Source organism: Salvelinus fontinalis, chromosome 5 (assembly GCF_029448725.1).
Source record: "Salvelinus fontinalis isolate EN_2023a chromosome 5, ASM2944872v1, whole genome shotgun sequence".
Lineage (NCBI taxonomy): Eukaryota > Metazoa > Chordata > Actinopteri > Salmoniformes > Salmonidae > Salvelinus > Salvelinus fontinalis.
The window spans coordinates 24,338,149-24,349,355 of record NC_074669.1 but is presented as its reverse complement, the minus strand read 5'-3'; the positions used below and the strand labels follow the sequence as shown (position 1 = coordinate 24,349,355).

Genomic DNA, 11,207 nt, shown 5'->3' with positions numbered 1-11,207 from the left:
ACACACACCACACACTAATTCTCTCTCTTTTTCTCTCTCTCTCTCTCTCTCTCTCTCTCTCTCTCTCTCTCTCTCTCTCTCTCTCTCTCTCTCACACTCACTCAGCCCTCCCGGATGATTCTCTCCTGCTTTCAGTGTCTTCATTTAAGAAACTGTATGATATTGACATTTTTTTATGTGAGCTTCTGGATATCATTGGAAAATGGGTCTCTATTATTCTAAAAGAAATTGATGGTGATCACCTCATCTTTCGTCTTCATTTCATCATCCAGTCTGGAAGGAATAAAAGAAAACCAACATTTCCTCCATTTAATTTGTATTTCTACTGCTGTACCTGAAGATAATGGGACTCTGTGCAAATGTTTTTCAACTTTAACTCTCATTTAACTTCAAATCCATTCATCATCTTTGCTTCTTGAATCCAAATAACCCACACGGACCTGGGAACCACACTTGGAATGGGACCTGGTCCCATGGAACTGACCAGAACAGAGCACGCCTAACGGGTTATTTACCAGGGGGTTACATCCCTGGTGATCCCATAGAGAGGGAGATGCCTTCCCTGAACCACAGAAACTAACACACACACAAACCTCATCCCCGGAGGTCCCAGAGCGATGCCTTCCCTCCACCACGGCGCCATCTTCCTCGGAGTCTTTCTCATCGCGACAGGCGGCTCCACTGCCTTTCTCACCTCCTCACAGGTGGGTACTATAAAGAGATACAATGTACAATCTATTATTATTACTGTTATGATTATGGTTAATAATCAAATAATGTTATTTATTATTATTACAGAGCCGCCTGCAGGCGTTCTCTCTGTGCTGTGTGGTGCTGGGAGCCGTCATGCTGATCCTGGGGCTTCTCTGGGCCATGAGTAACAAGCACCAGGTAGAGTACAGCCAGGGAGAGTACCCCAACTTCCCCCAATACCCCCACCAGGCAGAACATCCCAACTATCCCTACCCACACCCAGACCTCAACTACCCTGGCCGGTACACCCATCCTGACCTGGGACACGTCCTCTTCAGCCCCCGTGGTCCTGTTGGACACTTCCCAGAGTCCCAGTCAGCCCTACTGCAGAGGTAACACATCCTTCTTGAATTGTTATTGTTGAATTTAAAGTACATAGAAGGTAAATGAAAGGTTACAATGCACTGTGCATGTATTGTAACTGTCCTTTATGTGTGTGTTTGGGTCTAGGACCGAGCACCAGCGGCGAGGTGTGTATGGGGCTAATAATGTGGACTACCCCCCACTCAGCCCCCCTTCCCGCTACCCCCCCGGGCTGGGCCCCCCACCTCCCTACGAGGTCGCCATAAAGACCACCTGTAGCTCCACCCACCTGCGCCGCGCCTACTCAGACACACACCTGGCCTCGGAACCCCTGTTTGGCCGATCACGGGAGATCAGCTTTGAGGTGTGACATCACTTCAGACAGGCCCACACACTGCCTCCACCCACCACACTGGAGGAGGAATACTGTGGCCACACCCTTCACTCAGGCTCTTCCAATCAGCTGTCAGCCCATAGGAAAAAGCAGGAATAGGAGATTGCCCTAAAGCAACACTCTTGAGCAGCATATTATCTGTCTGTCTTCAACAACCTGTAGTTGAGCATGTTTTCACAAGCTACCTTTTAAATGAGACATTGAGTTTGCCTGGTGCAAAGGAACCGATGGAATAGCCCAAAAGTGCAAACCACACTCAATGTCCGCAGTGCGTCTCCCTGCCTCTGCTAGCTCTTTACAGTATATGCATGTGTAACAGAATATTAAAGTTAAATACTGTTTAATTATGTAAAGTTCAACAAAATAGTCTGAATACTTGAAATTATTTCATGTCATCTAGTAGTCCTTTTGAAATCCAAATGTGACACATGAATGTGTCTGCGAGGACATCTAGTGGTCAGTCGACATGCTAGACAAGTAAAACCCTACAAATACCACATCCAGACCACTCTAAAGGGTTTTGTCTAGAAGGGATACAGCTTTAGTCAACATTGAATTTTCATAGAAGGTTTAAAGGCGATGCATTGTCAATCTGTCGTCTCCATTTGCCGTGAAGCATTTATGGTGAGACGGCCTCTGCATAAATCAGGGCATTCGTGCTTCGCGGATCAGTGCAGAGCTGTTGAGTAGAGCTGTTATGAAGTAAATTGTCAAGGAAGTGAGTTTGTGTTTATACAGGACCTCCCGCCCCCATCTACCAATCATGTCAATGCAGCGCTATACAGCGCTATATGGATCCCTCCACATTGATACAAAATTTGGGAGGCGCATGGTGATGCGGTATGGAGCTCAATTTGGCCTCTGCATGACTCCGGAGGCCACGCAATTGCATCACACCCTCCATATGGTGTCTCCTACCACATTTTCGGATCAAGCATAGAATTTACGCAGCGGTTTAGGATCATTAATGTAGCAGGTTGTTAAGTTTAGGAAAAGGGTTAGCTAAAATAAAAAATAAACGTGACGTCAAATTTGACAAAAGCTGTATCCCATCTAGACATGACCCGTAAACGCTTTGCATGGTCAATCTGTAACACATGACTCACCTGTCCTGCCACAAGGAGAATGTCGTATGTAGAAACAGGCTCCACATACACAATCAGCCCAGAGATGTATCTCCTTGGCTGATTAATGATTAAATTATGGTACTTTATAAATGCACATATTGTTATTCTGTGCAATTTGGTTGTATAAGACTATGAATTTAAGAATTAGATTCCAGGGGCCACATTTATCAATAATGCATAGGCACAAATCTGTGTGTAAACAATGCGTGGGATAATTTCCACGCAAAGTGTGAGATTTATCAATATGAACATTGGATTGAGTCTGCACAAATTTAAGCACAGTGGCAAGTGGTGGAATAAGGGAACTGCTTGTCAAGTGTAGAATGGGGAAAATATATGTTCAAAATGTGTTTAGTTGGGAGAGTAATCATTAAATATTTTTTTTATTCCATTGTATTTCCACTGTGAATTCATGCAACATACACTACATGACCAAAAGTATGTGGACACTGCTCGTCAAACATCTCATTCCAAAATCATGGGCATTAATATGGAGTTGGTCCCCTTTTTACTGCTATAACAGCCTCCACTCTTCTGGGAAGGCTTTCCACTAGATGTTGGAACATTGCTGCAGGGACTTGCTTCCATTCAGCCATGATGATTAGTGAGGTCGGGCGATTAGGCCTGGTGTGTTCCAATTCATCCCAACGGTGTTCGATAGGGTTGAGGTCACGGCTCTGTGCAGGCTAGTCAAGTTCTTCCACACCGATCTCGACAAACACTTTCTGTATGGACAGGGGCATTGTCATGCTGGAACAGGAAAGGGGCCTCCCCCAAACTGTTGCCATAAAGCTGGAAGCACAGAATGTCATTGTATACTGTAGCATTAAGATTTCCCTTCACTGGAACGAAGGGGCCTAGCCATAACTATCTTTTAGTGCTCCCGAGTGGCGCAGAAGTCTAAGGCACTGCATCTCAGTGCTAGAAGCATCACTACAGACCCTGGTTCGATCCTGGGCTGTATCAAAACCGGCCGGGATCGTGAGTCCCATAGGGTGGCACACAATTGGCTCAGCATCGTCTGGGTTAGGGGAGGGTTTGGCCGGCCTAGTTAAATAAAGGTTCAAATAAAAATATGAATTCCCTGAACCAGGAATGCCAGATGGTGAAGCGTGATTTATCACTCGAGTGAACTCGTTTCCACTGCTCCAAAGTCCAATGACAGTGAGCTTTACACCACTCCAACCAATGCTTGGCATTGCACATGGTGATCTTAGGCATGTGTGCGGCTGCTCGGGCCATGGAAAGACATCTCATGAAGCTCCCGATGAACAGTTCTTGTGCTGACGTTGCTTCCAGAGGCAGTTTGGAACTCGGTAGTGAGTGTTGCAACGGAGGACAGATGATTTTTCCGCACTACGCGCTTCAGCACTCAGAGGTCCCTTTCTGTGAGCTGTGTGCCCTACCACTTCCCAGCTGAGCCGTTGTTGCTCCTAGAAGTTTCCACTTCACAATAACAGCACTTACAGTTGACCGGGGGAGCTCTAGCAGGGCAGAAATTGGGTGAACTTACTTGTTGGAAAGGTGGCATTGGTGGCGGCTATGACGGTGCCATGTTGAAAGTCATTGAGCTCTTCAGTAAGATCATTCTACTGCAAATGTTTGTCTATGGAGATTGCATGGCGGTGTGCTCGACTTTATACTCCTGTCAGCAACGGGTGTGGCTGAAATAACAATGAAATGGTGCCGACAGAGAGGGTTGCCGTGCTTCTAGCTCTTAGGAAACTTTGCTGTTTTTCGTTTTTATAATTTATTATTTCTTGGTGTTATCACATACAGCCGGGAAGAACTATTGGATACCAGAGCAGCTGTAACTCACCAGCTCTACCAGCATTACGACCAGGAACACGACTTTCCTGAATCGGATCCTTTGTTCGCACCCCCCAGGGCAAATTAACTGATTCCAGAGGCCCACCCAAAACACTGCTGGAAGAGGTACTCGGAGTGGTCTTCTAGTCCGACTTAGGAGGCGCGCACACCACCCACCGCTTCCGAGAATATTACTTGCTAATGTTCAGTCTCTGGATAATAAAGTTGACGAACTCAGGGCGATGATTTCTTTCCAGAGAGACATCAGGGATTGTAACATACTCTGTTTCACAGAAACATGGCTCTCTCGGGATATACTGTTTGACCCAGTCCAATCACGCAGACAGGAATAAATATCTCTCCAGGAAGAAGAAGGGCGGGGGTGTATGTTTCATGATTAACGACTCATTGTGTGATTGTGATAACATACAGGAACTCAAGTCCTTTTGTTCACCCGACCTAGAATACCTCAATCAAATGTCGACCATATCATCAAACAGTAATTACCCGTGCTAAGGACTATTATACGCTTGTCTGACCAATCGGAATCCACGCTTCAAGATTGTTTTGATCACGCGGACTGGGATATGTTCCGGGTACCCTTCGACAATAACATTAACGAATATAATTAGACGGTGACTGAGTTTGTCAGGAAGTGTATAGGTGATGTTGTACCCACTGTGACTATTAAAACCTACCCTAACCAGAAACCATGGATAGATGGCAGCGGCCCACTACCAGGGACTGTGGGCTCTCCTTCTCCGTGGCTGACGTCACCCTAGACCCACTTCAATTTGCTTACCACCCCAATAAATCCACAGACAATGCAATCACCATCGCACTTCCCTATCCCATCTGGACAAGAGGAATACATATGTAAGAATGCTGTTTATTGACTATAGCTCAGCATTCAACACCATAGTACCTTCCAAGCTCATCATTAAGCTTGAGGTCCTGGCTCTGAAGCCTGCCCTGCGCAACTGGGTCCTGGAATTCCTGACGGGCCGCCCCCAGGTGGTGAAGGTAGGAAACAACACCTCCACTTCGTTGATCCTCAACACTGGGACCCACAAGGGTGCGTGCTCAGCCTTCATAGACTTGAAATCACTGGCCACTTTAATAAATTGAACACTAGTCACTTTAATTATGTTTACATATTTTGCATTACTCATCTCATATGTATATACTGTATTCTATTCTAATGTATCTTAGTCTATGCCGCTCTGACATTGCTTGTCCATATATTTATATTTGCTTAATTCCATTACTTTACTTAGATTTGTGTGTATTGGCTATATGTTGTGAAATTGTTAGATATTACTTCACTATTGCTAGAAACACAGGCATTTCGCGACACCCGCAATAACATCTGCTAAACACTTATGTGACCAATAAAATTTGATTTGAAATAGCCAAATCCACTCATTTGAAGGGGTGTCCACATACACTATATATACAAAAGTATCTTGACCTGCTATAGCCTATAATTTGACCACATCAGTGCATTTGTTAAGATAACAATCCATATAAAGCAGAATTTGTTAAATTAGAGGTAGGCCTGTGTGTGAAACTGAACTATTGTTGAAATACTATAAAATACTGAGATAATGGGTAATCGAATGAGAGATGGCTGATTTTGCTTTTGGAAGATTTGGCACATGCTGCATTTTCCAGAGAGCTCATTTTTTGAGACAGGTGGGAGTTTTTCTACAAAGTACAGATTGGCTCATCAGATATTGTTTCCCAAAACCAATGTTATAGGATTTAAGACCTACATTAAATGCGGGGATTTAAGACCTACATTAAAAAAGGCAAACATATGCCATTCCGGTGTACATCCAAGTGCTATCGACAACAGGCACTTTTCAAAACAGGCACTTTTCAGCGGGAGCTTGCTGATCGGCATCTCACAGCACGCGATGAGCCAATGTTTTGTATGCAATCATCAGCAAAACGAACAGTAACACATACCAGTCACTGGCTTACTGGTGCTCTTTCATGCCGTCCCTAGGAGGGGTGCGTTACTTGAGTGGGTTGAGTCACTGACGTGATCTTCCTGTCTGGGTTGGCGCCCCCCCTTGGGTTGTGCCGTGGCGGAGATCTTTGTGGGCTATATTCGGCCTTGTCTCAGGATGGTAAGTTGGTGGTTGAAGATATCCCTCTAGTGGTGTGGGGGCTGTGCTTTGGTAAAGGAAGGGGGGGTTATATCCTTCCTGCTTGGCCTTGTCTGGGGGTATCATCGATGGGGCCACAGTGTCTCCTGACCCCTCCTGTCTCAGCCTCCAGTATTTATGCTGCAGTAGTTTGTGTCGGGGGGCTAGGGTCAGTTTGTTATATCTGGAGTACTTCTCCTGTCTTATCCGGTGTCCTGTGTGAATTTAAGTATGTTCTCTCTTTCTCTCTTTCTTTCTTTCTCTCTCTCGGAGGACCTGAGCCCTAGGACCATGCCTCAGGACTACCTGGCATGATGACTCCTTGCTGTCCCCAGTCCACCTGGCCATACTGCTGCTCCAGTTTCAACTGTTCTGCCTGCGGCTATCGAACCCTGACCTGTTCACCGGACGTGCTACCTGTCCCAGACCTGCTGTTTTCAACTCTCTAGAGACAGCAGGAGCGGTAGAGATACTCTTAATGATCGGCTATGAAAAGCCAACTGACATTTACTCCTGAGGTGCTGACTTGCTGCACCCTCAACAACTACTGTGATTATTATTATTTGACCATGCTGGTAATTTATGAACATTTGAACATCTTGACCATGTTCTGTTATAATCTCCACCCGGCACAGCCAGAAGAGGACTGGCCACCCCTCATAGCCTGGTTCCTCTCTAGGTTTCTTCCTAGGTTTTGGCCTTTCTAGGGAGTTTTTCCTAGCCACCGTGCTTCTACACCTGCATTGCTTGCTGTTTGGGGTTTTAGGCTGGGTTTCTGTACAGCACTTTGAGATATCAGCTGATGTAAGAAGGGCTATATAAATACATTTGATTTGATTTTGAAGTCAAGAGATTTATTTGCAAAGATGGGTTCCCAAATATGAACGGAGCAATGACGCACCCACATAAAATACAGTTGAAGTTGGAAGTTTACATACACCTTAGCCAAATACATTTAAACTCAGTTTTTCACGATTCCTGACATTTAATCCTAGTAAAAATTCCACGGCCTTAGGTCAGTTAGGATCACCACTTTATTTTAAGAATGTGAAATGTCAGAATAATAGTAGAGAGAATGATTTATTTCAGCTTGTATTTCTTTCATCACATTCCCAGTTAGTCAGAAGTTTACATACACTCAATTAGTGTTGGTAGCATTGCCTTTAAATGGTTGATCTTGGGACAAGTGTTTCAGGTAGTATTCCACAAGCTTCCCACAATAAGTTGGGTGAATTCTGGCCCATTCCTCCTGTCAGAGCTGCTGTAACTGAGTCAGGTTTGTAGGCCTCCTTGCTCGCACACGCTTTTTCAGTTCTGCCCACAAATCTTCTATAGGATTGAGGTCAGGGCTTTGTGATGGCACTCCAATAACTTGACTTCGTTGTTCTTAAGCCATTTTTGGAAGTATGCTTGGGGTCACTGTCCATTTGGAAGACCCATTTGCAACCTTTCTTTAACTTCCTGACTGATGTCTTGAGATGTTGCTTCAATATATCCACATAATTTTCTTTCCTCATTATGCCATCTATTTTGTGAAGTGCACCAGTCCCTCCTACAACAAAGCACCCCCACAACATGATGCTGCCATCCCCGTGCTTCACGGTTGGGATGGTGTTCTTCGGCTTGCAAGCCTCCCCCTTTTTCCTCCAAACATAATGATGGTCATTATGGCCAAACAGTTCTATTTTTGTTTCATCAGACCAGAGGACATTTCTCCAAAAAGTACGATCTTGTCCCCATGTGCAGTTGCAAACCATAGTCCGGCATTTTTATGGCGGTTTTGGAGCAGTGGCTTCTTCCTTGCTGAGCAGCCTTTCAGGTTATGTTGATATAGGACTCGTTTTACTGTGGATATAAACTGAGCAAAAAAAATAAATGTCCTCTCACTGTCAACTGTGTTTATTTTCAGCAAACTTAACATGTGTTAAGATTCAACAACTGAGACATAAACTGAACAAGTTCCACAGACATGTGACTAACAGAAATGGAATAATGTGTCCCTGAACAAAGTGTGTGTGTGTGTGGGGGGGGGGGGGGGGGGGGGTCAAAATCAAAAGTAACAGTCAGTGTCTGGTGGCCACCAGCTTCATTAAGTAATGCAGTGCATCTCCTCCTCATGGACTGCACCAGATTTACCAGTTCTTGTCGTGAGATGTTACCCCACTCTTCCACCAAGGCACCTGCAAGTTCCCAGACATTTCTGGGAGGAATGGCCCTAGCCCTCACCCTCCGATCCAACAGGTCCCAGATGTGCTCAAAGGTATTGAGATCCGGGCTCTTCGCTGGCCAAGGAAATCAGCCATACTGCTCGTTCTGTGCGTGATGGCATTGTCATGCTGGAGGGTCATTTCAGGTTGAGCCTGCAGGAGGGTACCACATGAAGGAGGAGAATGTCTTCCCTGTAACGCACAGCGTTGAGATTGCCTGCAATGACAACAAGCTCAGTCCGATGATGCTGTGACACACTGCCCCAGACCATGACGGACGCTCCACCTCCAAATCGATCCCACTCAGAGTACAGGCCTCGGTCTAACGTTCATTCCTTCGACGATAAACGCGAATCCGACCATCACCCCTGGTGAGACAAAACCGTGACTTGTCAGTGAAGAGCAGTTTTTGCCAGTCCTGTCTGGTCCAGCGACGGTGGGTTTGTGCCTGAAGTTGTTGCCGGTGATGTCTGGTGAGGACTTGCCTTACAACAGGCCTACAAGCCCTCAGTCCAGCCTCTCTCAGCCTATTGCGGATAGTCTGAACACTGATGGAGGGATTGTGCGTTCCTGGTGTAACCCAGGCTGTTGTTGTTGCCATCCTGTACCTGTCCCGCAGGTGTGATGTTCGGATGTACCGATCCTGTGCAGGTGTTGTTACACGTGGTCTGCCACTGTGTCGACGATCAGCTGTCCGTCCTGTCTCCCTGTAGCGCTGTCTTAGGTGTCTCACAGTACGGACATTGCAATTTATTGCCCTGGCCACATCTGCAGTCCTCATGCCTCCTTGCAGCATGCCTAAGGCACGTTCACGCAGGTGAGCAGGGATCCTGAGCATCTTTCTTTTGGTGTTTTTCTGAGTCATTAGAAAGGCTTCTTTAGTGTCCTAAGTTTTCATAACTGTGACCTTAATTTCCTACCGTCTGCAAGCTGTTAGTGTCTTAACAACCGTTCCACAGGTGCATGTTCATTAATTGTTTATGGTTCATTGAACAAGCATGGGAAGCAGTGTTTAAACCCTTTACAATGAAGATATGTGAAGTTATTTGGATTTTACGAATTATCTTTGAAATACAGGGTTCTGAAAAAGGGAAGTTTCTTTTTTGCTGAGTTTAGATACTTTTGTACCCGTTTCCTCCAGCATCTTCACATGGTCCTTTGCTGTTGTTCTGGGATTGATTTGCACTTTCCGCACCAAAGTACGTTCATCTCTAGGAGACAGAACGTGTCTCCTTCCTGAGCGGTATGGCGGCTGCGTGGTCCCATGTTTATACTTGCGTACTATTGTTTGTACTGATGAACGTGGTACCTTCAAGCATTTGGAAATTGCTCCCAATGGTGAACTCGACTTTGAGGTCCACCATTTTTTTTTCTGAGGTCTTGGCTGATTTATTTGGATTTTCCCATGATGTCAAGCAAAGAGGCACTGAGTTTGAAGGTAGGCCTTGAAATACATCCACAGGTACACAGGTACTCCAATTGACTCAAATGATGTCAATTTACCCATCAGAAGCTTCTAAAGCCATGACATAATTTTCTGGCATTTTCCAAGCTGTTTAAAAGCACAGTCAATTTAGTGTATGTAATCTTCTAACCCACTGGAATTGGGATAGATTATTTCACTTATGATTCACTGTGTCTATAAACAATTGTTGGAAAAATTACTTGTGTCATGCACAAAGTAGATGTCCTAACTGACATGCCAAAACTATAGTTTGTTAATTTGTGGAGTGGTTGAAAAATGAGTTTTAATGACTCCAACATAAGTGTATGTCATCTTCCGACTTCAACTGTATATCCTCAAACAATTTCAACTATGTGAACAGGTTTCCATGCTTAATGTGCAAGTGATAGGTTATGTGATGCGCAAAAAGACGCTGCTGAATGTGGTGGCCAGGTGGAACGCACTACTCGGTCATTCTACAGAACAGCAATGTTAGCATGTTTTTATTTTTACTGGTCGCGCCACAACTGAGCGAGCCAATTTTGTTGTTGTTGATTTTACTCAATCTCTGACAGTAGCACCTTTATTTCAGTCTGGGAAGTGTTTTTTCTTCACTTTGTTTGGTTGCGCGTTGAATTTCATGGAACAACGTTGTATACTCCCCTTGGGCTTTAAAAATCTCTTAAGGATCGGACCCTTTTTTAAATGATTGCCTAAAATGACATACCCAAATCGAACTGCCAGTAGCTCAGGATATGCATATTCTTGGTACCATTTGAAAGGGAACACTTACTTTTGTGGAAATGTGAAAGGAATGTCAGAGAATATAACACATTAGATCTGGTAAAAGATAATACAAAGAGAAAAACAAGCGTTTTTTTTCAATTTCATGGTACCATCATCTTTGAACTGCAAGTGAAAGGCCATAATGTATTATTCCAGCCCAGGTGCGATTTAGATTTTGGCCACTAGATGGCAGCAGTGTCTGTACAAAGTTTCAGACTGATCCAATGAACC

At 44.8% G+C, this 11,207-nt stretch overlaps 1 protein-coding gene across 1 annotated transcript; it reads left to right on the top strand.

Moving 5' to 3' along the window:
* The first annotated feature begins 102 nt into the window (after nt 1–102).
* On the top strand, nt 103–2,931 carry si:dkeyp-51f12.2 (uncharacterized protein LOC100151460 homolog). The gene is made up of 3 exons (XM_055921917.1): nt 103–704; nt 799–1,085; nt 1,204–2,931. The coding sequence occupies exons 1-3, from the start codon at nt 618–620 to the stop codon at nt 1,424–1,426; spliced, it is 597 nt and encodes a 198-aa protein (XP_055777892.1). The 5' UTR covers nt 103–617; the 3' UTR covers nt 1,427–2,931.
* The last annotated feature ends 8,276 nt before the right edge of the window (nt 2,932–11,207 follow it).